This window comes from Oryx dammah, unplaced genomic scaffold, assembly GCF_014754425.2.
Source record: "Oryx dammah isolate SB20612 unplaced genomic scaffold, SCBI_Odam_1.1 HiC_scaffold_25, whole genome shotgun sequence".
NCBI lineage: Eukaryota > Metazoa > Chordata > Mammalia > Artiodactyla > Bovidae > Oryx > Oryx dammah.
The window spans coordinates 102,276,551-102,303,160 of NW_024070209.1; the positions used below are offsets into that span (position 1 = coordinate 102,276,551).

At 57.4% G+C, this 26,610-nt stretch overlaps 1 protein-coding gene across 1 annotated transcript in view; it reads right to left on the reverse strand.

The window, feature by feature from the left end:
- Nucleotides 1-3,369: 3,369 nt before the first annotated feature.
- NACC2 (NACC family member 2) overlaps nt 3,370-26,610 on the reverse strand; it is a 37,613-nt gene continuing 14,372 nt past the window's right edge. Inside the window, exons 2-5 of the mRNA XM_040225513.1 lie at nt 12,174-12,338; nt 9,885-9,990; nt 9,507-9,604; nt 3,370-8,346 (exon numbers count right to left, since the gene is read on the reverse strand). Coding sequence (XP_040081447.1) covers nt 7,841-8,346; nt 9,507-9,604; nt 9,885-9,990; nt 12,174-12,338 — 875 coding nt within the window. The 3' untranslated portion in view covers nt 3,370-7,840. The remainder of the gene's footprint in view (nt 8,347-9,506; nt 9,605-9,884; nt 9,991-12,173; nt 12,339-26,610) is intronic.

The following is a 26,610-nucleotide window of genomic DNA, read 5'->3' on the forward strand; positions in this document are numbered from 1 at the left end:
AAGGGCTGCCAGGGGTCTGAGTGGGGTGAGGGCCACAGAGCCGGATGCCCCTAGTTGGGGGAGCGGGGCTTCCAGCAGGCATGGCCTGTTTGGGGCACTGGTGCGGGGCACTCCAGAACTTCCCGGGTCAGGAGAGCTGCCTCCTGGCACCACAGCTGCCCTTCTTGTGGGGCCCAGTGTGGTCTGGAAACTGCCTACCCTCGGGAAGCCAGAGGGGCAGACGTGGCCCCCTCCCCAGGGCCGCTCTGTCCTTACCTGATGGCACTGGGACAGAGCGACCACCTGGGGGCTCCCCTCATGGAGTGGGGGGATGAGGCCCAGGCAGGCTCTGCCCCAGGCCCTCGTCAAGGCCTCCCTCTCAACTCCCCCACTCCTGACACCGCCCTCCCCTCCCCAAGAATCAGCCTGCTTTTCCTGGAAATCGGGGCCTCTCTGCCCTCCCTGAGAGGCAATGTGCCATCCGCCTCCCAGCTCCCAGTCTGTCTGGGGCTGTTAGTCAACTAGGGTCCCGGGAGGCCGGGCAGCTTCTCTGCTGGGCGAGGCCTGCGTCCTGAGGGCGGGGTGGGCGTCCAGAGCCAACGCCCATGGCCACTCCCCTGCCCTGCTCTCACTCCTCTCCGTGCGCCCCAATCTCAAACTTGCAGGGGGGCCCCGCCTCTGCAAGGGGCCCTGGGGCTGGTGGGGCGGGGACCTCTGATCAAGAAGAGCCTACCCACCCTGGCCCACCCAGAACAGCCTCCTTCAGCCTCCGCTGTCCCTGAGCCCCTCCCCCAGGCTGAGCTCGGAAGGACAGACAGACCAGGGTGGAGGTCCGTCCAACTCTGGCCTTGTGGGGCCATCTGGAGTGAAGGTCATCCCCACGCTGACCCCAGACTCCTCAGGCCCCCTCCCAGCCCCAGCTCTGAGGCTGGCTACGCACTCCCCAGGGAAGCCCCAGGGGAGATGGTCCTGTGCCCCCCGTCACAGCAGGAGTGCTGTCTGCACCGTGTCCCCAGACCCACCTTCCGCTTGTCCCCCAGCCCCGTGTGCCCGACCTGTGTGGCACAAAAGGTCTCGGAGCTGGGTGCCCCCGGGCAGCCCGGGACAGGGCAGTGTCCCTCCTGCCCTCCCTGCCCTCCCGTCCTGACCTGGGCGCTAACCCTCTCCCATCTGCCCGCCCCGCTCTCCTTCCCTTGACAGGCGAAGACCCCCAGCGGTCCCTTGACAGCCATCTGCATCCACTTCCCAGTGGACCCTCCGGCCAGATGGAATGGACCCAACACAGAACCACAACTGACCACCCAGGCCTCCTCGGCCACAGCAGACAGGCCTGGACACCCTCCCACACCGCTGGGATGCCTTGAGGGAGCCGTGATGCTCATTCAGGGCCAGGAAGGACACACCCGCAGTGTCCACCCGGACTGGGAGCGGGCTGGTCACCCCTGTGCAGTGGCGTGGACCAGGGTGCCCCTCCCCCAGGGCTTAGCCCCCCTGCCTCCACCCCCAGGCTCCGACCCTTTGTTCCGGAGGACAAAGGACTCCTGGCCGAGTTCCGGGTCCTGCTGACGCTGCACCCACTTCCAGGACAGGACAAAGGGGTGGGATGCAAAGGTTCTGATGCCTCAGCCAGTTTCTGTGGAGGCTGCAAGGGCAGGGAGGCCGGCTGAAGGACGGAGGCTGGGGAGGACAGAGCCCGGCCAGCAGGTGCTGGATCCCGTCCTGTGGGGAACCTGGAGGCTCACCTGGGGCAGGGGCTGGGCTGGGCGGCTCGAACCAGAACATGGCAGAACTCCTGGGTTCAGAGCAGAGTCCTTCCTCACAGTACCACCCCCAGCCCTGGCCTCAGCTGTCCCTGCCACCAGGGGCACGGGGCTGCCTGAGTGGGGGCCTTCGAGGGGTGCAGTCTGTGGCCCAGAGATCAGGTGTCTCCATCAGCAAGCCCAGGTGGGTGACCTGGAATTCGCCGATACCGCAGTTTTGAGGTCTTGGGCAGGAGGGGCAGGGGCTTAAGGCAGCCAAGCTGATGGGTGAGCAGAGCTGAAAACCAGACCCCACGGAAGTGCTGACCCACCAGGGCTGGGTGTGGGGTGGGACGGGCATGCCGGCTCTTCCTGGGCCTGTCTCTGACCAGGGTCCTGGGCATTGATGAGAGGGCTGCGGGGTGGCCCCTCCGAGAGGCCCATCTGGAAACCACGTCCACCCACGTTAGACCTTGTGCCTGCTCCACCCTGGCCATGGCTCCAGGGGACCCCGCCCCCTTTGGGGAATGTCACTCCAAGCAGACTTACAGACCCCTGCCTCCTCCAGACCCCTACTCTCCGACCCCCACCCTGCGTTGGGGGGCAGTTTCAAGATAAACAGATGAGTAAATAAATCCACCCATGGCAGGGCTTCCCAGCTGGCTCAGTGCTGAAGAATCTGCCTGCGATGCAAGAGAAGCAGGTTTAATCCATGGAGAATATCCCCTGGAGGAGGAAATGGCAACTCACTCTGGGCAGAGGAGCCTGGGAGGCTACAGTCCTTGGGGTTGAAAAGAGTTGGACACGACTGAGTGGCAAAACAGCAGCAGCTTGGGCAGAACAATTGCTACAAAGCCTGAGAAAGGGGAGAGGACAGGGGTGCCTTTAGAAAGTCAGCCGTGGCCCCTCTGGATAAGACCCTGCAAGGACAGAGGAAGTGAGGAGCCCCCACCTAGATGTCTGAACATGAGTCCCACGTGAGAACCTGAGAACTGATTGAAGTTCATGGGACAAACGGATGCACAACCTTGCCCGGTGGAGCCCAAAAAGGTCCTTGTGAGTATAGCAGTGGAGTCAAGGGCGGACAGAGCTGCCACGCCTGAATCTGCAAACCAGCCCTGGGGAACCTGGAGAGATGGCTCCAGAGATGGTCAGGGGATGGAGCCAGGGCCTCTTGGACCAGTGACCTGCTCCGCCCACTTGCAATTCCTGCCTCGTCCGCCTGGGGGCGGACCTGGCCCAGGAGCAGCGGAGGGGAAGGGTGGGGTGGGAGGCAGCTGCCCGCCTGGAGGGGCAGGCAGGTGAGCCAGGTACCCCAGTTTGCAGACAATGAAAGGGAGAGCCCCCTCAATTCACCGGGAGCTCAGGTGCCTCCCCGCCCCAGGCACGGAACCGCCCCCCCACCCCCCACCCCCGGCCACCGACATCCTGCCTACCAGCCCCCTTCCCTTCTAAGACACTGGAGGCAGGCAGAGGTTAGCGGACCAGGTGTGGACAACGGGCAGCAAGCCTGGGGATGGCCCCTTCTCCCACCCAGGGCTCCCAGGTCCTGAGGGTGCCCCTCCTGGGACGGTTGATCGCCCTGCCTTCAACAAACCCACGCCCTCCCTGGCTTCTCCCAACCCCACAGAGGAGCCAAGTGCAGGCAACCTGGGTTTGAACTGACTTTATTATTCTGTAAATGTGAATTTTACAAAGCGCTTTACAATGAACATCACATCCTTTTGTTTGTTTATAACGGATTTCCACTTCCTGGATCGGCTCTGAGCACACTGCAAGCCCTCTGGTTCCTGGTCGCTGGTGGACGTTGTGTCCTCTGAGTTATGATAGGGTGTCAGCCGTGGCGAAAAAGCAACAGTCTGAATTCTGCCAAGTAGCAGCACGGAAGAGAGGGAGGCGCAGGAGGAACAAACAGAGGTTTCCTCCTTCTTTAAAAAAATAAAATAAAAAGAAGAAAAAAAAAAGCCAGTCTCTTCTGAGGCTGAAATGGAACTCAGTGTTACTGTAAAACAGGCCTCCTATACAGCACAGGACAATTTATTTATTGATTTTTAACAGTCGTGAGTTACAGTACTACTTAACCCCTCCACGGACTCTTTAACAACAACCGTCTCCTTTTCAAAAGTCTCTTTTTTTTTCCCCAAAACAGTCCGTCCAAAGGATGAATGGTCTATTTGCACCCAATGCCATTCAAATGTTCAAGTCAAAAATATTTATATGGTTTATATTTAGTTTTTATTATTTTTTGTCTGCTAAAAATAGTATTGCAAGTTTTGGCTTCTTTTGACATAAAAATGACAACCATGTGCAAAACGCTAACGAAGAAGCATTGATCAGAATCCAAGCGGGCTGTCCAATCTGAATGCTTTAGATAGGTGCTGCGTCAGATTCCTTTTCGTTTTCTCAAAGAAACAGAACAAAACAAACAAACAAAAACCAAAAACCCTTGCCAGGTTAGAAACACCTTGTACCCCCCACCCACCCCCCCATGGCCTCTGGCCGCTGGCGGGTGACATGCCCGGAGCTGGCTGGCTGACATAAAGACAAATGTATGCAGCAGCAACATTCAGAAACAGTAGTTAAAGCTCAAGACGGCTCTGAGCTCTCAATTCTGTGTTTAGGATTTACTGCTGGCAGAGAGGCAGGCAGAGGTCTTCTCTGAGTTTTCAGGTGGTTAATGGGCCACAGGCCTTTTTCGACTTGCAGCAGAGTATTCCCATAAAGATAACCCGGTGGAGGGGAATCTAAGCCATCCACGGTGGGGGGGCGGGGGGTGTGTGGCATGCACCCAGCCCACGCTGGGAGGTTCCGGCCATCACACGGGGACAGAGTCAGGGCCGGAACCGAGCAGGCCGCTCCCAGGCTGAGCCCCTGCTTTCCTCCTTCCTCCCAGCAGAAAGGCCGCCGAGGAATGAGTTTTCATGGAGGAGAAAAACGCCCGGCTCCCGGGGCCCCAGCACCCGGACAGCGGTTTTGGGGCCACAGGCCGCACGCCCAGAGGCCTCTCCCCTTGCCTCTGGTCCACATTCAAGGGCAGGGTAAGACGATCGCATCAAGTGCAAGGTTAAGCAACCACAGAGAACTCTGGGTGAGACCAGACAGTGCAGAAAGCAAGACAGGTTTCAAGTACGGAGGCCGCCGGCCGGCCGGCCGGCCGGGCAGGCAGCCCCACCAAGCTCACAGTATCTGTCACATCGCAGTCCCTTCTCCTGGACCTCTGCACTCGTCCAAACTGCCTCCCGGGGCCCAGCCCGGCCACCGGGGAGGGCAGGGGCTGGGGGCGGCCGCGGAGCCCAGGTGGGCCGCCCGCCACGGCCGCTGGGACTGGCCGAGTCCTTCTCTCTCCGAAAGGCGCTGATAGACTTAGCTCTATGTAGACTCTATGTAGTATATGCGTATTGCTAATAGTCAAGCTTAGGGATAAAGGTGCGGTTATCTCATAAATACTGAGTGGCTTGTCTCTCGGTCTACAGGGGTCAGGTGTGGAGGGTCACGCTCACGGGACAGGAATTAGTCGTCTTGTAAACAGAGGAGGGGAGGGTCCGGTTCTCCTAATTGGTTTTCCTTGGGAAAAATGATCAAAAGATGCTAAGGCACTCTGGAAGGCCCCCTGAGCCCAGGCCTGCCGCCGCCCGCCCCGCGGAACATTCCGGACACGGCGCGGGGGGAGCACCCAGGCAGATACAATCATCAGCCACGCCCGTCTGCAAACGCTCCGCCCCACGTCCACCGTGGGAGACATTAGTGCAAAACGCTCGGCCTGGCCCGTCCGGAGCGCAGGAAGAGTTCAGCAGCCATTCACATTAGATTCTTATTAAAGTTTCACCTGCAGCTCTAGCCTTCCTTACCCAGAACAACGAAACAGACGGCGACTATAAACAATTAAAGGACAGAGGTCATGGGACATTGTGCTGGCCTGAGCAGCGCAGTCAGGCCTTCTCTGGGAGGCCGGCGCCCCTCCCTGTCCTGGCCTCGGGGCCGGGGGTGGGGGGCAGGGGAGGGCCGCCAGGCCCACGTTGGAGTGGGGGTCAAGAGGAGAGAGCAAAGCCCTTCTGTCCAAAGCCAGGGTGGGCAACTGGCCCCCAAGGGTCCCCAGGGGCTAGTCGGATAAAAGTGCAAACATGGGGTGTCGGCCCCGAAGAGGGGGGCTCCACAGGGGAGCTGGTAGGGTGGTGGGGTCTGCCTCACCCACCCCCACCCCACCTAGGGGCTGTGGCCTCCTCCCAACTCCAGGAGGACTTGGTCCTGGTCCCTGGTGGGCTGTGGGCCCTGGGCTGTGCCAGCTCGCCCCCCTGTGACTGAGACGGAAGAGGCCCACCTCTGGGCCACGTGGTAGGCCTGAAGCCCCAGCAGGAAGGAGCCGCAGCCCCTGGGGCAGGGACAGGCAGGTGAAGGGGCTGAGGTCAGCTCCCATGTGCCCACCCAGGGTCCTCCTAGCCCAGCCTGTGGCCATCAGACCTCTGCAGAGGGTAGGCCACATGTCTGGCCTGGCTGGAAGAAGCACCCCTCGCCCGCCCCCCACCAAGGTCTCCTCCAAGGGCCCTCCACGAGGAAGCGCGGCAGTCAGCAGGACGAGGAGCCAGGGGGGTGGGGGACAGTGCCGAAGCCCCCCTCCCAGCCGGGACCTGCAAGAGGCTGGAGGTGGCTCAGGTTTGTGGGTTGGCGGTGGGGGTGGGTCACACCTGCCTGGCAGGGGTGGGGGGGGAAGGGAAGGCAGAGTGCAGGGAGTAGGGCTGGGGTGGAGGGCCTCTGGCCATGCCTGGGGGCCACCTGGGACTGGGGGGGGCGGCCCCTTGGCGTCTGGATGGGAGCACTTGGGACAGTATGTGCCCCTTCTCTCAAACAGCAATGAAACTTCACAGTGAGCTTTCCAGCCTCAAACCAACAAAGCCCTTGCCCTCTGACCCCCATCAACACCCCGTGCCCCGACACATTCCAGAACCTCTGTGCCTGCAAACCGCCTCTGCTCAGGCCTGTGCCCAGCGCCCACCTACCCACAGCCTCAGAGGCCCACCTGGCCCCCAGTTCCCTTCCTGCTCACCCTGGCAGCCCTTCCACAGGGGTGAGTGGGGCCCAGCCTGGGGTCTGGGACACGGACCCCCCCAGAGCCGTAGTGGGTCGGGGCAGGGACACCCCAGCTTCTCTTAATTTTTTTTTGCTCTTTTGGGGCTGAAAGTTTCCAAATCAAATATGAAATAGATCTGAATTAAGATGAAAACGAATAAACAAGCAAACATAAACCCAACGTGGCTGAGGGCTGCAAGGGCTGCGTGGGCTGCACCAGGGGCAGTGGCCCCTCCCCACGGGGCGGCGGGCGGCCAGGCGGAGGGGGCCAGGCGGGAACCAGGGGGTGCTGGGTGGCCCGGGCCCTGGGTCCCAGGTGGACTGAGGGTCCGTGGAGCCACGGGGGTCAGGCGGACCCCCTGGGCGCAGGGCAGGAGAGCAGACACAGCCAAGATCACTTCCTCTCACACACACGGACTAGCACGGCCCACCGCCAAGCCGTCACCACCGCCCGTGCACACGCTCACACACACACACGCTCTGCACACACACACCCACACCCCATACGCACGGCGGACCTGGCAGGCCTGACCCCCGAGTCTCAGAAAGAAGGTGAAACAAGGATTTGGCCCCTGGGGGCCCAGCCTTGGCCCGTGGCCCCAGAGGGGTGGGGGTGGGTCCCTGTCCCCAGGGGTGAGGACCGAGGACCCCAAAGCGCGTGTTCCCGCCCCACAGGCCCCCAGCCTCATCCCGGGCAGGGGGAGCGAGGGGGGGGTGGGAGGCCAGCAGAGCCAGGCACCGGGGCCTGAGGGCCTCTCGCCCCCTCCCCGCGCAGGAGAGGGGGAGCTACAACTTGGAGACTAACCTCTCGAATATCAAAAAGGAGCCCCTGGGACCTTTCTCGCAACTAGGTCGCCAGTGGCCTAATCGTTTTACAGTATAACGAATGCATTTGTTTCCTTCATAAATTTTAAATACAAGCAGAATAAAAATCACATTTTTTTCAGGCAACAGTAGCAGTTCAGTAGGTAAGTGGCTTGATCACATTTGTCTGTATTAGTAACGCATGCAAGCAGCTTCCGTACCCGCCTGGGCGCCGGTCCGCCTGGGGCTCCTCCCTACAAGGGCCCCGCGTACGGCCCTTCCGGTCTCCTCCCCGGGGCCGGCGTGGCGGGCCGGCTGCTGCTGGCGCTGCCCTGCTCGAAGGGCTGCGGGGGGCTCTGGCCGTCGGCGGGCAGCGGCTCGGGCGCGGCCACCTCCTGAATCACCGAGCCGGCCCCGTCGGCCTCCTCGCCGGCCTCGAAGGCGGGGTTGGCAGAGGCGGCCAGGTCGACGTTCACGGCATCAGTTCTTAGGGCCACGATGGCGGCGGCCTCGCCCCGCCGCTCGGCGTAGATGCGCTGCTCGAACACCTGCGCGGCGGCGGGCGGGAACTCGGGGTCCAGAGGCGCGCTGGCCGCCGAGGAACCCATGACCGTGCGGTACATCTCCACGCCCTCGGGCAGCATGGACTTGATCTTGGGCAGCCAGCGCTTGCGCACGCGGCGGGCGTTGGTACACATGTCCGCGGCGATGACGTTCATCTCGCTCTCCTTGAAGCTGGGGGCGAAGTTCTGACAGTACACTGCAAGCACAGGGCATAGGGGCAGGCGTGAGCGGCCACCCACCCGCAGGAATCCCAGGACCCCACCCTCCGCCTCCACAGGGGCAGTGGGCCTGAGACCCGCCCTGGGGGTGGGGGCGGTGCTCTGGGCTGGAACAGCCACTCTGGGGCCAGTGGAGGGGGCGTATCCTCCTCCACCCTGTCCCTCCAGCAAAGGAGGCCACGTGGCCACTCAGGCCTCTCCTGGGGCAGTTTGAAGACCAGCGGTCAGTCACCCTTCTTCCTGCTGGAGGCCCCGTCCCACTCCTCTGGGGGTGGGGTGGGTCTCTCTGGGCCCGAGAAGGACTGAAGGGCCGGCAAGGAGTGATGAGGGGGCTGGCTCATGCCTGCCTTCAGCCCAGCCCGCATCGTGTTTGACAATAACAATCCGCCCTCTCCTCCTTTCTGCTCCAGAAGCCAGGAGACCCAGCTCTCCACAAACAGCAGGGAACTTGGAGGCGGGTCCCCCAGAGTGAGCCCCCCGCCACTGTGAGCCCTGCTGCGGGGCGGGCCAGCCCCACCTCACATGCCTCCTCTCAGAGCCCTGCCAGCACCGCATGCTCTGGGATGCAATTACGGGCTGCAAAGGCCCCTCTTTGCTCTAAACAGAATTAGCCTCATGGGAGAGATTCTTTTAAGCAAGAAAACTAAGACAGGAAGACGGGATTGGCTGGTCTGGTCTGGGCCGGGCATGGGTGGCTTCTTCCCTGTCCCAGGGCAGGGGTGAGTGGGTGGGTAGGGGGTTTCGGGGATGGGGGGGGCGGCGGTCTGCCACCAAGATGGACCCAGTTCCACCCCCACGCACCCAGGAGCAGGAGGCAGAAGCAGGCCAAGCAGATGGCAAAGGCTCAAAATAACCCCCAAATGTAAATAAGGGGTTTTGTTCAAAAAGGAAAATTAGATCTATTTCACATATTAAAATAGTTTCGCAGCTGAATTCATCACGCTTGGAAACCTACCAAGAACGTTCACACCTCGAGCCCGGGCTCCTGCGAGCTGTTCTTTTCTCCCTGTCGACCCCAAGACCGGCTCCCTCCGGGAGAAGCCGCCTTTCCCAGGCTGAGATCCAGGGGTCTGGCGCCTCCTGGAGATGCGCCCCCACCCCCCAGCACGCCCCCAGCGACCCCCAGCCCTCCTCTTACGTTTCACAGCGTTCAGGACGCGGCTGTCCAGCGGCTTGCGGCTCGGGTCGCTGGTGGACGAACGGATGCCTGTGCCACAGCTGTTGGCCAGCGTGTTCCTGGCGGAGGGGCGGGCAGGGGAGGCAGAATGAGGCGGCAGCGGGAGGGGACACCGGCCCACCTGCCTGCACGCCCTACCCACGGCCTGCTGCTCATCTTCCCGGGCGGTCGGGGTGTCCCCGTGACATGCAGCCAGCATGCTTCTTCACGCGGAGGGTGGTCCGCAAGCCCTCCCCGGGCCCCGGGCTAACACTGGCGTGGGGCTGGGAAGGTGCAGGCCCGCACACAGCCGCGCCAAGGGGGATGAGGCTTCTGCGCCCGCCCGCCCGCGGGGCCTACCTGTCGAAGAAGGTGGCGAGGAGGCGACGCAGGAGGACCTTGTGCTTCACTCCCGCGCACAGGTGGCAGTTCATCAGCTGCCCACGCGTGATGTAGACGCCAGAGCCTGCGGCCGGCGGGCACAGACAGACAGAGAGGCCCTCAGCCCAGACCCAGGGCTGAGGGAGCAGGTGGGGGCGGGCGCGGCCTTCCCAACACTGACAGCAACCCCCCTCCTGGCCCGGGGACCCCAGGGGGTCCCAGGCTGTCCCTGCTCCCTCGGGGGCCCTGTCTCCAGGAGGAGGCCGCCTCAGTCACTCGCTTCCACGGGGCGGTCCCCAAACTGCCTTCGGCCCTCAGAGGAACTGCCCTGGGTGTGAGTTTGGGTAAACCCTGTCTCCCCTCTCAGTTGCTCCCCGATCAAAGAGCTGAGGGCAGGGGTGGGAGGTGGAGTCTTGGAGCTCAGGGAGGGGCTCCCTGGCCCAGCACTGACCCTCCCTCCGGCCCAGCGCAAAGGCAGGACCACACACCCTGCAGTGCTGTCCGCCCCACGGAGCCCGGTCAGACTGGGCCCGCCCAGGGCTCGGCCAACGAAGGGCAGGGATGACTGCGGACTCGGGCCGCCGGAGCCCCGGTTCACCCCGGACAGTTCACCCCAGACGGTTCACCCCGGATGCTGCCCAAGCAGAAAGGAGCTTAGGCCAGAGGCAGTGTCCCCAGGTGGGAGCCGCAGGTGTGAAGAACGCAGAAGGGCAGAGAAGAACCAGGCGCGGGGTGCAGGGAGCCTCCAGGGCCTTCTCGGGCCTTTGCCTATGATCTGACTTTTTACAGAGCACGCACAGAAGCATCTTAGTGAAAAGCAGGAACAAGGCAGCGCTCCCTTCTGCGGGGGTGGAGCAGAAGGCGCGAGGACACCCTGGGGAGACGTGACACGCCAGCTCGGGGGGTGGGGGGGCCTTCCCTGGCTTTACGCTTTGTCCCCACTACGAGCCAGGTCTCCAGGGACGCCGGCAGCCACGGGGCCAAGAAGCATGTGGCTGATGCTGGATGCAGACCTCCAGTGGGCGCCCAGGCCAAGACACAGCAAGTGTCCCCAAGGGCCTCACCCCCCCAAGGTCTGCAGAGCCTCAAACCCAACAGCAAGACAGGTCACCCTGAGCCACATGGGCTGGACAGCCGCCTCGCAGTGGGGAGATCTGTAAAGGGGGGACCAGCAGGAGGCTTGGGGCTGGGGTGGGATACAGCCAGGGAAGGTGGCCAGCCCGCACCCCTCCCCAGCCCAAATAGGCCTCCCTGGGGACCATGCCCACCCCCAGGGCTCTGAGGAACCTGCCCACTCTCAGAATCCATCCCAGGCCAATGCTGACAGTCCTGGAACTCAGGAGCTGGGCCCTTGCTGGAACGGTAACAGTGGGCATGGGGGCAGGGTGCGTGGGGTATGGCCAGGGGCACCCTCACCCCACCCAGGCCCGTCCAGACCAGCCAACACCTCCTGGCGACTCTCCTGTCGGCTAAAAAGGCCAGGCGGCCTGCTGAGGTAGGGTTCGAGCAGCAAGGACGTCTCGGGCAGAAAACCCCATGATGCTGCCCAGGAGCGGCAGGCAGGGTGCTGGACACGAGTGGGGGCCCAGTGGCCCATGAATTCTCGTCTCTGCTGGACAGCCTTAAACATCTGCAAGGAGGGATGTCCCTGGCCATCCACTGGTTAGGACTCTGAGCTCTCACTGCCAGTCCATGGTCAGGAAACTAAGATCCCACAAGACTTGTGGCTTGGCCGGGGGCGGGGGTCGGGGGGTGGTGGAATCTACAAAGAGCTGTGAGGCCCAGTGAATTCCAACATTGAGAAGACAAATATTTCCAACAGGCACCAGCCCTAATGGGCTTTGGACCCCACTGTGTTTGTTTTTATAGAAGAAGCGAGTCCATTTAGGAGCCGCTGTGTGGAAGCTGGCGACTCTGCCCCTTGAACATGGCATCTGGACACTCGGGGTAGCTGGGGGTGGTGGGGGTGGCAAACTGTACAGGACTTGGTTTTAGCCACGACCTAAATTAAAACACAATCACGACTGCGGCCCCTGCCAATCAGAAGCTCGACCAGCCCAGGGGATTCAATTAAAATGCTAAATTAATTCAATTGAATAACTCCTCTTCGTGACACATTCTTCTAAAAGGAAATTAAGAGGAAATTTAAGATGTTCTTTTTTTGTTGTTTGTTTGACTGACTGGTGATGAGTATTGTTCACAGCTCCAAAGAAAAAACAAAAGGGGAGGGCCTCTGCACGCAACAGACGCAGTGGGGCGGGGCCTCACCTGCCACCAGCTCCAGCTTCTCGCCAGGGTCCCCCTCCGAGTAGAGCTTGGGGTGGCAGCGGTACCCGATCTGGCTGATGAGGCTGGCGGGCAGGGCCACCAAGTCGCGGCGGATCAGGACGCAGGAGCGGCTCTCCAGCGGCACCGGCTCCGGCTTCTCTTGCACTGTGGACACAGGACCGCCCGGTCAGGGGCGTCCTGGCCGAGCCCTGGGGCCACGGACGGAGAGATCGGCCTTCCTCCACCCAGGCCAGCGTGAGGGCTGCTCTGCACTCATCCTCCCCACCCACCAGCTGCTGCCCCTGCGGGAGAACCCAAGAGAGTGGACAGAGCAGGTGGGGGGATGCCCAGTCCGGCCCAGGAGGCTTCCAGGGCAGGGGGGTGTCCACCAGGCCTCAGGGGACAGCCCAGGAGAGGCGGAGCGGCCACCTCTGCTGGGGGAGCGAAGGCTCGGGGAGGGGACAGACCTCGTCCTGTCAGCCCTCCACCCAGCCACTCCTCACAGCAGCCCCATGCCACACAGCCCCTCTGCCAGTGGGCACTGCGCCCTCTGCTCCTGGCCAAGAGTGGCTCCATCAGTACCATCCAGCAGTGAAGCCGGGGTGGCAGAGCCAGGCAGGGCAGACACCGTGTCTCCATGACCAGCTCCAAGCCTCTGAGCCTTCAGGGAATGTTCCAGACAGATCACCACTTGGGGGATACTCAGGGACCCCCAATTGTGCCAGAACTGCAGCCGTGATGGGGCGGCAGGCGTGGGGGAGGCCCCCCGACGCTCCCCTGCTTGAACCCCACCCTGAGCTCAAGCACGCCCTGCCCCCATGCCAGGCCAGCCTCCCAACCACCCCCTACTCTCCCGTCCCCCGCAGGGTCTCTTGAGGCCTGGGTGGGGTTTCCTCTAGTGCTCGGGATGGAGGGGCGGGTCCTTCGGGCACTTGGTGGGCACCCAGCACACCCCTGTGCCTTACCAGGTGTTGGGAGGCTGAGGGGGAAGCCGAGGGCCTGCCCCCTGCCCACAGGAGTGCCCAGCCAGCAGCCAAGGCAGGGTGAGGGCAGAGCCCACACGGAGGACTCCACTATGGACAGGACCCCCCCCCCCCACCAGGCTCCATGCCCCAGCACCCTTCAACCAGGCCCCTGGTTCTTGCCCCTACCCGCCCCCCTCTCCCCCACGTCCCCCTTCTCTGCAATGCTCCTGCCCCATTTTCCTGCCTGGCACCAACTCCCCCGTGCAGCACCGCAGGCCCAGGCCTCTCCGCAGGATCAGCCAGAGGCCCGTGCCCAGCAAGCCTCCACCCAGATCTGCAGACTGGCACCTTCACCCCGGCTCACGCTTGCAATCGGCCATCAGCCTACCCTCTTCACCCTGCTGCCCCGGCCAGACAGGGCAGGGCCAGTGCCTGCCTCGTCTGTGTCCCCAGCACACGGGCGCACCCGGTCACTCCTGGGAGGGCCACTGCCCTGGCAGCTGTGTGGGTGAGAACCCCAGCTGCTCTGGGGCGGGCTGCCACACACCTGGCGCACAGCACGGCCAGCAGGGGAGCCCAGGGCCCAACCCCTCACCCACCCGGCACCCAGGCACTGTCTGCAGGTTGGATAGGGCCCCAGGCTGCTCTGATGGACACCAGGTGGGTCTTCCCTGCTGAAAGCAGTGGCTCTTGTCAGCAGCCTTGATGAGCCCTGGGCAGGGCAGGAGGACACAGCTTGTCAGACCCACCAGGACTTGGACAGCCGGGGGGTGGGGGTCAAGGACACTAGCGGGTGAGGCCTGGCTGGATGCTCTCCTCCAGGTAGGGGCTCAGGGGCGGAGTCTGTTGGGGAGGTGCCACGACCACTCCCAGAGGGTCAGAGGCAGCCCCTTGGGCTGGCCAGTGCCCCCTGCCCTCTGTACTGTGACACCCCCTTGGGGTCACAGGGCAATTCAGCAGGGACACCTGACCCTGGGGAGGGGGGAGACCAAGTGGGGCTGGGAGAAGGACCTGGAAGCCACACGGGGGCTGCTGTAAAGGGGCTTTGGGAGGGGTGGTGGCAAGGAAGGGGTGCAGCCCCAGAGCTGGAGCAGATGAGCGTGCATTAGCCCCGGGTTATCTCTGCACCAAGCTCTCGTGGGGGGACGGTCAGGGCGACCCAGGCCCTGGGGAACCAGCATTCTGCCAACCACAGGGCGAGTCCCACGGGGTAAGGTAGGGTGGTCAGTCCCATCCCTGAGGATGGGCTGGGGACCCACCTGCTGCTCTCGCTGCCTCACCCAAGGTCTGGGATCACTCATGCTGGAGTCACCCTCAATTTCCAGCAGGGCCCCCCGGGGGCCCCTCTACCCTGTCCCCACGGAGCTCAGCCCTTCCTGGGGAGGTGCTTGCCAACGCGCACAGGGTTAGCATGGTACCCAGTGCCTTCGGCCCGGAAGGGGCCAACTCCTGGACGAAGGAGGGAGCCTCCCGGGAGCTCAGATCAGGGCAGAAGCCAGAAGGGTGGCCACTCTGGGGGTCGGGCAGCATCTCCCACCTGGCATGTTTGGGGAATGCTGGGCGGGGGTGGGGGGGCAGTGTGTCGGGCAGAACGGCAGAGAGCCGTCAGAATCTTCCAAACCTGGAATTACCCAGGGGCTCGGGGAGCACAGGAAAAACAACCCGAATGATATTTTAAAACATAATTACTCAGCCCGCCACCCCCCACCCCAGCCCGCTGTGATTACGCTCACAGACTCGGAACAGAGCGCCAACGCTGGCGCCGTGGCATTTACATAAAGAGCGCTCGCCAGCAGAAATAATCCCATCCACAACCCTCGGCCTCGATGTTTCTCCAAACAGCAGAAGTTGTTTGTGCTCCGCACGCTCCACCCCCCCCACCCCAGCCCGGCTCCCCAAGAGCCAGAGGCTGTCAGATCCAGAACAACCAAAAGAGCCTCTTCTATTTCTGCTCCGGCACGTGCCGGATACTGCGCCAGCTAAAAATACCCCCTGAGCGGCGGCGCATCTGGAAAGGTGCTCCGACTGCTCTGCACGCCCCCGGCCCTAAACTACCCTCTGCCGGGTCGGAGCTGAGCCTCTAGCAGCCTCCGTCCTGGGAGGGGGTGTCGAGTCACAGAGAGGCTTCAGGAACCCAGGAGAGCCTGTGCACCGGGGCTCAGTGACGAGGCCCCTTGAGCACCCCTGGTGGCCTTTGGCGGGTCATACAGTGCCTGATGGCAATAGCAGTGGGAGATGCCTCAGTGGGCTGTGTGCAGGGGTCACACCCAGGCTCCCCCCTGCACCGGGGTGGGGGAACCTGCCGGCTTCCTGCTGCCCCAAGACCCGGGCAGCCGCCTGCAGCATCAGCGGCCCCGTTTCCACCCCTTTATGATGCTGCTTTCTAGGGTCATGGGCTCCAAATATTTAGCCCTGTGAAATCTGGTGGGAAGCATGTGAAAGCCATTAGCCGCTTGCACAGGGAGGTGAGCGGGTGAGTCATGGTCATAAAGGTCTCGATGGAATGATCTGGAACAGAAGCTCACCTGGGCAAACGGGCAGCAGAATCGAGGCCTTGGGGCTGGAGAGAACACCAGTGTGTCCATGGGGCAGGCGGTGGACCCTGCGGGGGGAAGAGGGGTCCCTGCGGTGCCTTCAAGACTCTGCTGCCCACCTGCCCGGGACACTGCCTGAACCCAAAGAGGGGAGAGACGTCACGCGAGCGAGGGGACACGGACGACACAGCCTGCGAGACGCACTCGTGTGAGGCCCTGGGGCTGAGGGAGGGGAAGGGGTGAGTGTCCAGTGGGGACAGAGTTTTGGCTTGTGAAGAAGATGGTGGTGATGGTCATACACGTGAACGCACTTGGCTCTGTGCACTCAGAAGTGGTTCCGACAGTAAATCTCCTCTTAGGTACACTCTACCACAATAAAGACACTGCTCCAAAGGAATGAATGCAAGCAGGGACTGGGAGCGTCGCGCTGCCCACAGCCCCAAACGTCCTCAACCTCCTGCGGGTCACGGGCAGGGAACCTGAAGCACGTGCTGGACCCCCTGCACGGGCAACACACAGCAAGACGCCCGCCCCCAGGGTGCCATCATGTCCAGGAGGCTCAGCGGGGCCCCGTTCTCGTCCCCAAGCACAGGTGCATCCGGGCGTCACCGTCGGAGCCTCGCCAACGCCGAGACCACCGGCAGGTGCCCAGGCCGCCCTGGTCCCGCCACTGGGGGGCCTTGTTGAGGTGGGGCAGGGTGGGGAGGGGGCAGAGAAGGTGATGCCCGCTCCACAAAAGTGTACGCCATTTGTTCAGATGGCAGAATAAGAAACTGAGCCCCTAGTCCTTCCTGATACAGAAAAATACAACTGAAAACCAAATGGAAAGAACACAGCCCCACACAACCCTATGCTGGTGGTGACCCAGCCTGCCAGACACAGCGTGGCCCAGAGCCAGACCCACGCGAGCACACTCGGCCAATCTGTGACAGCGGTGCGCAGGGGCGGCGACAGGCTCCCAACAAGGGCCATGCGCGAGTCACACACAGGCGAAGCCAAGCCGAACGCCCACAAGCCCGACCGGCACCTTGTGTGAAGCTGAACCCAAGTGGGCTGCAGACCTAAACGTAAACACAAAGCTGCAGAACTTGCAGCAGCCGATCTGTGCTCCTGGGTTTAGCGAAAAACCTAGACAGAACCCCAAGAGCACAGTCACTAAAAGAAGTCAAATAAGAAACTAAACACCATTACAGTGAAACAAAACTTGTTGTCTACAAAAGATGACCAAGGCAAGATCCGCAAAGCATGTGCCTGACAGAGAAAAACCCTAGGGAAGACAAGGGAAACTCAACCGGAGCAGAGCGAACAATCCAACTTTAAAAACGGGCAGAAGGGCTGAACAGATACATTAGCAGGGAACACACAGACAGCGAATCAGCACAAGAAAAGACGCTAATCACGAGCCCTCAGAAGAAAGGAAATTAAAGCCACGCTGAGACAACACTCCTCGCCCCTGGCACAGTCACGCACACGCCTGCCCGGCCACGGGAACAAGACGGCACAGGCCGTGGGGAACCACGAGGCCATTTGTTACAAAGCTAGACGTGTGCGGCGCTGAGCCAGCACTCCGCTTCCAGGTGTTTACCCAGGAGGAGAGAGAGAGATGAGCGCTGGACGCCCGCAAGCCTGTGCAGTAATGCCCGCACAGCTCTGTCCACAGACGCCAACTGCAAACACCCAACATCCCGCCTCAGGGGAAGGGACGGCCGGGGAGCCGTCCACACGACGGTCACCACGGGGCCACGAGGTACCAATGGTTGATGCACAGTTTGGATGGACCCCAGGCTTGCTGTGCCCAGTGGAGAAGCAGTCTCCAGAGCTATCTCCAGGGCAGGTCCACGTGGAGGACATGGCCAAAGACACAGCCAACACTGGGGTGAAGAGAGGAGAGGGGCTGTCAGGGCGTGGGGTGGGGGTGGCCATCAGAGCAGCGTGGGCGAGTCCTGGGGCCCTGGAGGCTGGTTGACGGAGCTCTTCTGGGTGGTGGACGCTCAGGTCACACCACCCGGTGCCCAGGAGGCCGCCCAGCCCCCTCTGCTCAGCTCCAGGTGGCTTCCACTCACGACAAACACACCACAGGTGGGCAATCTGGCTTGTCCCTGCAGCTGCCAGCTCGGTGCCAACTAGACCCGCAGTTTTGAAAGGGCCACAGCTGTGATGGACATCGTGCGCTGGACACCCCCGTCAGCCTCCTAGGAACAGGGCAGGTGGGTTTCTTGCAGATGCACGCAGGCCCAGGCGAGAGGGATGGGGTGAGCATCCGCAGCCATCATCCCGCCTTTATGTGCCTCCTACGTAACCGTGACGCACCACAGACAGTAAGATGCATCTTGTTTCTTGGATTTAAAACTTCGGAGGGAGGATGCATCCAAGAACCAGTGCAATTTGGCACATGGGGTAAAAAAAGTAGCACAAGTCTAGAAAGAAAGAAAAATAAAGGTGGAAACAGAAATTCGATGCCAAGGCTGGGGAGGACCTATATGCAAACCCTGGCCAGCAGACCCCCGGAAGCGGGGTCACAAAGGGACCCATGTGGGTCTCGGGGGCCCCGCACTCAGGAAGTTCTGGGCTCAGCTGCTGGGAAGATGTGGGGGTTGCAGAGGCCTGTCCCTGGACGGTGCCCCAGCCAGGGCCTGGTGACCGGCCCCTCTGGGACAGCTCGGAACCCTGACACTCCCCCTGGGCAGCTCCACACCCTACTTGGCCCGCCCCACTCAGACCTGGGTTCCGTTTGTTTCTTGCGTCCTGTGTCCGAGTCTGGCCCTGGGAGACCCCAGCGGTCCCATCTGGCCTCCCACCCGGCTAGAGAGTCCAGCAGCTTCTCCCATCGCCACTCTGACCGCGTGCCTCTTCTGTTCCCCATCCTTCCATCCAGTGCTGACCCAGAGAGGCTCGCAGGCCCGCTGCCCACCCGTGGACGCCAGGCGGACTGGGGACGCTGCTGGGGTCCAGGGTGGGAGGCGCAGGGCCATGGGGGTGGGTGGCTTTCCGCTGCATGATCGTTCCGTACTCTTTAAGAGAGCGAGCGCAGGGACTTCCCCGGTGATCCAGCAGCTCCCCATGTGCAATGAATCACAAATCGGACGGAGGACAGTGGCTGCCCCGCGGGGTGGGGTTGGGGGCACTGCTGGGAGCAGCAAGCCCAAGGAGGGGGCCAGCAGCGGGGGCCAGGCAGACAGACAGAGGGGTCGAGAGCCTGCAGAGACTACAGGGTCCCGGCCAGGAGCCAGCACCTGGACACAGCTTCCCAAGTTCTCTTCGATGTATCTGCCGACCGCTAAGTAGCATGCGTGCAGGACCAGAGGCAGAAAAGCTATTGCCAAGAAACGGAAAAACAACTTAAGTCGGGAATGTGGTGTCCCATGTGTGAGCTAGACAAGCATCGGATCTGAGGGCCTGCAGAGGAGGCGGTGCTCGGGGGGACACCAAGGACTTCACCAAGACCCGGGGACAGTGAGGGCCCACGAGCAGGGCGGCCAGGAGCGCCCCACCTGACTTGCTCCAGCAGGTCACATCACTTCCTGACACACCCGAGGGTCTCTCGCGAAGGACTCTAAAGACAGGTCCCACACCCTCTGAGGAGCAGCTCTGCTTAGAGCTTCCAAAATGTATTCACACATCGTGAAGCATTCAATAAAAAATCACCAGGGGGACTTCATGGTGGTCCAGTGGTTAAGATCCCGCCTGCCAACACAGGGGACGCAGGTTCAATCTCTGATCCGAGAAATCCCACAAGCTGCGGCGCCACAGATACTGAAGCCCCCGAGAAGCCACCACTGCAACTAGAGAAAGCCCACGAGCGGCAATGAAGACCCGGCGCAGTCAAAACGAGTGATTAGGAAAAAACTCACCATCTACAAAAAGACATTTGGTCGGACCCACAGGCGATCTGTAACAGAATACAGGCAGATTCTGTCTTTCAAATAACCTCTCTTCCTTTGTGCAAGGAATGTACAAGACGGAGAATTTCACCAGAAAACTAGTATCAGTAAAAAGAATCAAATGCTAGAAAGATGATTGGTTCAGGAGTAAATTAAACAGAGCAGATGAGAAGATTGGTGAACCGGAAAATAACTCAATCCAAAACATCCAGATGGAAGCTGCAGGAGAAAAAAGAAATAGAAAAGTCGTGAAACAGGACAAAGGTTACGTGGAATTCGCAGGACGCGGTGAACACACAACACTCGTGTCCCGGGAGCCCTGGGAGGAGGGTGGGTGCACGTGGGGAGGTATCGTGACTGAGAATTTCGAGCTGATCAAAGACATGAAGTCACGTGAAGACAGTGACCCTTGGAACTTCCCCAAGGGTCCAGTGGTTGACTTCACCCTCCAGGGCAGGCAGCGGGGGTTCAATCCCTGGCAGGGGAGCTAGGATCTCACATGCCTCACGGTCGGAAAACCAAAATACAGAACTGAAGCACTGTTGTAAAAAATTCCATAAAGACTTTAAAAACGGTCCACATTAAAAAACAACAACAACAACAACAAAAAAAACTGATCCCAGACAGAGGGTAACACAGGAAGACATGGAAAAAATAAACGTGCAGATAAGTATAAACATAGGTATTTAAAACAACAATGACAAAGGGTGCAGCTAAAAACAGGCAAACACTCTCACCCCTACCCAGTACGACAGGAGAACACAAAGGAGGCTAAAGTCGTGGAGGTCTTGGCGAGCACGAGAGGGGGAGGTCCCTGAAGGAAGGCTCTGAGTCAAGATGACCTCCAACCCTTAAGAGACCAGCTGTTGTTTATGTGCTAAGTTGCGCCTCACTCTTTGTGACCCCATGGGCTGCAGTTTGTCTGCTAATCTCTAAGGACTTCCCAGATGTTCAGCGCAGTTCAGTTCAGTCGCTCAGTTGTGTCTAACAGTGGACTGCAGCACGCCACGCCTCCCTGTCCATCACCAACTCCCGGAGCTTACTCAAATTCAGATCCATCGAGTCGGTGATGCCATCCAACCATCTCATCCTCTGTCGTCTCCTTCTGCCCTCTATCTTTCCCAGCATCAGGGTCTTTTCCAGTGAGTCAGTTCTTTACATCAGGTGGCCAAAGTATTGGAGTTTCAGCTTCAGCATCAGTCCTTCCAATGAATATTCAGGACTGATTTACTCTAGGATTGACTGGTTTGATCGCCTGTAGTCCAAGGGACTCTCAAGAGTTTTCTCCAGCACCACAGTCCAAAAGCATCATTTCTTCAGCGCTCAGATTTCTTTATGATCCAACTCTCATATCCATACATGACCACTGGTAAAAAAAATAGCTTTGATCAGACAGACCTTTGTCAATAAAGTCATGTCTCTGCCTTTTAATATGCTGTCTAGGTTGGTCACAGCTTTTCTTCCAAGGAGAAGAAGTCTTAATTTCATGGCTGCAGTCACCATCTGCAGTGATTCTGGAGCCCAAGAAAAGAAAGTCTGTCACTGTTTCCATTGTTTCCCCATCTATTTGCCATGAAGTGATGGCATTTCCCAGGTGGCTCAGTGATAAAGAACCCGCCTGCCAATGCTGGACACGTGACAGGAGCTATGGGTTGAATCCCAGAAGTTGGGAAGGTCCCTTGAAAGAGGAGATGGCAACCCACTCCAGTACTCTTGCCTGGAGAATCCCATGGACAGAGGAGCCTGGTGGGTTGCAGTTCATACGGTTGCAAATAGTCGGACACGACTGTGCGCGCATGTGCAGACTGCAGCCCCTTAGACTCCTCTGTCCACGGGCATTCTGCAGGCAGAATACTGGAGTGGGCAGTCATTTCCTTCTCCAGGGGATCTTCCCAACCCAGGGATCACACCTCTGTTTCCTGCACCGGCAGGCGGATCCGTTACATTGAGCCACCAGGGAAACCCTAAAGAGACCAGTAGGCAAATTTAAAACAGGCCCAGAAAAGCAAATAAACAGCTTAAAGCGCTGGAGCAGCCTGAACGGAAGAGGAGAAATGGAGAAACCACAGGAGATCAGGGGGAAAAAAAGGAGATGAAACCCCCAAACACCAGCAGTTCATGAAACGTAGGTGGACTAAACACTCCAATGAAGAACTGTTAAAGACTGCATAAAAACACAAACAAGCCACCACCACAACAAAAAAAACAGGAGACAATCTTACACAAAAGGACAAAGAAAGTCTGAAAGCAAAAGGTCGGGGACAAGAGGTAGCAGGTGAACATCAAAGAGAAGGGCCCAGAGCAGCTGCACCGAGGTAAGACCACGCAGACTTCAAAGCAAGGGGCCTGCCTGCTGCTGTGGGTATTTCCAAGAAGACCAGCTCGCCAAGAAGATAAAACAAGCCAGTGGTAAGATAGAACAGGGGCCCAGATCACAACTTCACAATAACTGGCAGAGCTGAAAGGAGAAATGGCGCATTTACTGTATACCTGGAGACGCGAACATCCCCTCTGGGGAGCCAACCAGTATAAGAAGAAAACAGCAAATCAGAAAGCGTATGCAAGACTCGATGTCACTTTCGGTGCGGTTTATCAGGCTGAACGATGCAGTTTTTGCCGGTGCATGGAGAACATGTACCGGGGTACAGAGTGAGTCTCAGCAGATGCCAGCGCAACGGAGTGCTTGGAGGAGGCTCTGAGACCACAGGGAATAACAAATCAGAGATTACAGCAAAAGGATGACCAGAAATCCAAAACAGGATTGAAATTTTAAACCCACATAACACCCTTAGATAACCCAAGGGTCAAGGAAAACAACAAAAGCACTGGGAATTATTTTTATAATAATGGAAATAACAACATATCAAAATGTGTTGAGTAGAATGAAGCCATGATGAGCAGGAACTCGATAGTCCTTGAGTGTTTATATTTGAAAAGGCTGAGAAATCAACTGACCACAAAAACTAGGGAAAGAATAGCAGGTTAACTCAGAGAAAGTAGAAATAAACTGAAATTAAATATAGATATATTTAATTTAAAATTAATAATTGAATATATAAAAACATTTATAATAAATTGAAATTTTATATACAATTATATATGTATATATGTATATAAAGCACAGTTGACCCTTATACAATGTGAGGGTTGGGGCACCCACCCCCCTGAGCAGTTGAAAATCTACGTAAAACTTTTGTCTCCCCAAAACCTAACTACTAATAATTTACTGTTGACCAGAAGCCTTACATCTGTAGTCAGTTCACACAGATTTTGCATGTTATATATATTTATACTGTATTCTTAAATTCAGCTGAAGAAAAGAAAGTGTTATTAACAAAATCGTAAGGAAGAGAATGTATTTACAGCACTGGACTGTATTTACTGATGTCCTTACGTTTACACTGTCTGTTTCCAAGGTGAATCACCTATCTGTCAGTACCTACATTTATATTGTCCTATATGACATGAAGCACTGCACGTATTAACATGTCAGTGGTATCAGACATCAAAAAAGGAAAGATAGTGTGGAAAAGAAATGCATATTTACAAGGACTGCATTTATTGCAAAAAACCTATATATAAGTGGACCCATGCAGTTTGAAGGTCAACCATATACTTAAGAGAGAAAAAGCCAAAAGTTGGCTCTTTGAAAAGACTAGTATGTTGGAACTTTCCTAGAGATCCAGGGGTTAAGACTTCACCTTCCAGTGCAGGGGGTACAGGTTTGATCCCTGCTTGAGGAACAAGATCCCACATGCCTTGGGGCCAAAAAACCAAAGCATAAAACGGCAGCAGTACTGTAACACATTCAATAAAGACTTTTAAAAAATGATTCACGTAACTTTTTTTTTTTTCATGACTAATATGTTGGAAAATCCCCAGCAAGCCTAAATGAAGGATAATGAGGTGAAAAGACCCTAATTAACAATATTAAATGCTACCGTTGTATGAACATGACTCAGCAGAGTCTACAGAACAGAGGTTGGCAGACTTTTACTGTAAAGGGTCAGAGGATCAGTCTACCTTCTGTTGCATAGCCTTCTTTGTTTTCCGCTTTTTTCCTTCTAAACTTCTCTTTGAAAATATAAACAGCAGCCTTTGTGTGGGGGCGGTACCTACACTGGCCAGGGGGCAGATCAGTCTGTGTCGCAGTTTGCCACTTTCTTCCACAAACATTAGGAAGATGTTAAGAGGATATTAGCAGTAGATTCATGCCAATAAATCTGAAAATTAGATGAGGCCCTTAAGCTTCTAGAGAAAAGTAACTTAACCAACACTGACGCAAGAAGAGACAGAAATCTGAGCCGGGACCTAATAAACACAAGTCTGAAAAACACCATCTTGCCAAAACCTCCTGGCTTGCATGGCTTCACCTGTGTATTACTTTAAATATTTAAGAAGGAAGTCAGCTAATCTTATACAGACTCTGCCAGGTCATTTTATAAAAGGGGCGGGGGTGATTCTCAATTCATTTCATGAGACCAGGTAATTCTGCCAGCAAAAAGGAAAACGTGACCTTAAAGGAAAATCAGAGGGCCCCCTCTCTTGTCCATAGGTTACAAAACTCCTAAAGGAAATATAAGCCCACATGAAAAGCATGGGCTTGTCCCACATGGCTGGCGATCCAGGCACTGGGTCCAAAGTCTCGCCTCCTCCGAGGTGGGTGTGAGGAACCTGCACTGGCACCCGGCTTCCCAGGTGACTCAGAGGGTAAAAAAATCTGCCTGCAATGCAGGAGACAGGGGTTCAATCCCTGGGTCAGGAAGAGCCCCTGGAGGAGGGCATGGCAACCTACTCCAGTGTTCTTGCCTGGAGGATCCCATGGACAGAGGAGACTGGAGGGCTACGGTTCATGGGGTCACACAGAATCTGAAGCAACTGAGCGTGCGTGCATGTGCACACACACACACACACACACCCCAGCACCCACAGTGCTTGTGCTGTGTGTGGGTGGGAGGTATGCATTTAACAGGATTCCCAATGCTCCAGGCTGGAGCACTGGGCAACTGTAGGGGCAGCGGGCACCCTCTACAGAGCCAGGGGCTCCGCAGGCAGAGCCTTGCTGCAGAGGGGTGGCCCCCTTGATTTAGCAACCGCTAGGCACCCCACTGCAGTGCTCTCGCCTGGAAAACCCCATGGACAGAGGAGCCTGGTGGGCTGCAGTCCACGGGGTCAGGAAGAGTCAGACTCGACTGAGCGACTTCACTTTCACTTTTCACTTTCATGCATTGGAGAAGGAAATGGCAACCCACTCCGGTGTTCTTGCCTGGAGAATCCCAGGGATGGGGGAGCCTGGTGGGCTGCCGTCTCTGGGGTCACACAGAGTCGGACACGACTGAAGCGACTTAGCAGCAGCAGCAGCAGACACCTGACATCTCACCTGTCTCCCCCACCTGCGGCCTCCTTCTAGGAGATGAACACTGAGGAGGGTGTTCCAGGTCTGGAAAACCTCTCTCAAAAGGGCAAAAATATTAGGCACTTGAATCCAGGGGTAATGAAAAAGGATTCTACATTACAAGGTTTAACTTATTCCAGGAACACAAGGTCTTTTAATATTCAAAAGCAAGTTATAACATTAACAAAGCAGAAGAGGAAAACTATATGACCATTTCAATATTTAAAGAAAAGGCTTTTTTAGTCTTTTTTTTTTTTGGCCATGCTGCACAGCACGTGGGATCTTAGTTCCTAGACCAGGAATTGAACCTGCATCCCCTGCAGCGGAAGCAGAGTCTCAATAACTGGGCCACCAGGGAAGTCTGAAAAGGCTTTTGTTCAAATGTAACACTTATTTATGAAAAAAGAAAAATACTCAGCCTAGGAAAGAAAACTTCCTTCATCTGATAAAGTGTATCATATACACACAAAAGCCTTGAGCAAATATCCTACTTAAAGATGAAATATTGATAGCTTCTCCAGAGTTTGGAAAGGAGACAAGAATGAATGAGAAACCCTGGCCAGTACAGTCAGGCAAGAAAGAAAATTAAAGGGGAAGAACAGGAATAAGTAAATAAAGTGGTCATTTTTAGCAGATGACATGACTGTACCCAGAGAAAATCCAAAAGAATCTGCAAGCAAACTGTTAGAATAAATAAGTGAATTTAGCTAGGTGGCCAGATTAAAAAAAAAAAAAATTGTTTCTAGATACTAGTAACAAATAATGAAAAAGAGAGAAACGTAAATACCATGTGAATTAAGACCAAAAAAATGAATTTCTAGGAATAAATCTAATGAAAGATGGACTGAAAAACTACAACATATTCCCAAGAAAAATGGAAAAAAATGTAGATAAATGGAGGGACGCACCCAATCTTATAGACAGCGGTTCACCTTAGACTAATCTGGAAGGTCAATGAAATCCACCAGCTTCCAAGAGGAATTGTGTGACATTTGACAAACTGGTCCTGAAAGGATAAACAAATGCAAAAAAGAGCCAAAGCAAGGCAGCAGTAAGGAGCAAAAACCTGGAAGATTTATACTATATAGACATCAGGAGACTGGGGCCTGGCAGAGACAAGCCAAGCTCAGAGAGGATTTGTACACTTTACAGACATCTGGGGTCAACACAGGGCAACTGTCGCATCGGTGCGGAAGAGGTGGTCTTCTCAATAGAAAGTGGTAGATTGGCTAGCAAGTCACACGAAAAAAGAGTAAATCTTCAGCCCCATGTCACCCACATTAAAAAAGCCCCCCCCACCACAATTCCAGGTGTACCGCAATGTTGAGACAACTGCCTCAGCGTGGATAGCTGACCATACAGCAGCGCTACGTCAAAGCTCAATGTCCTGAGTTTTGAACACTGTGTTGTGTTTATGCAAGAGAACATCTCCTGGATAAACAACGCTCAGTATTTTGGAGTAAAAGAGCATAGGATCCTCAACGGTTCTGAAACAGTTCAGGCCAAAAAAAAAAAAACACAACTACACACAAAAAGTGAAACATGAACAACATGAAAAGGTGCAGAGACGGGAGACTGAAGAGGAGCGAGCTGGAGAAGAGGAGGAAGAGCTCCAGAAAGAATGAAGGGACGGGGCCAAGGCAAAAGCAACACCCAGCTCTG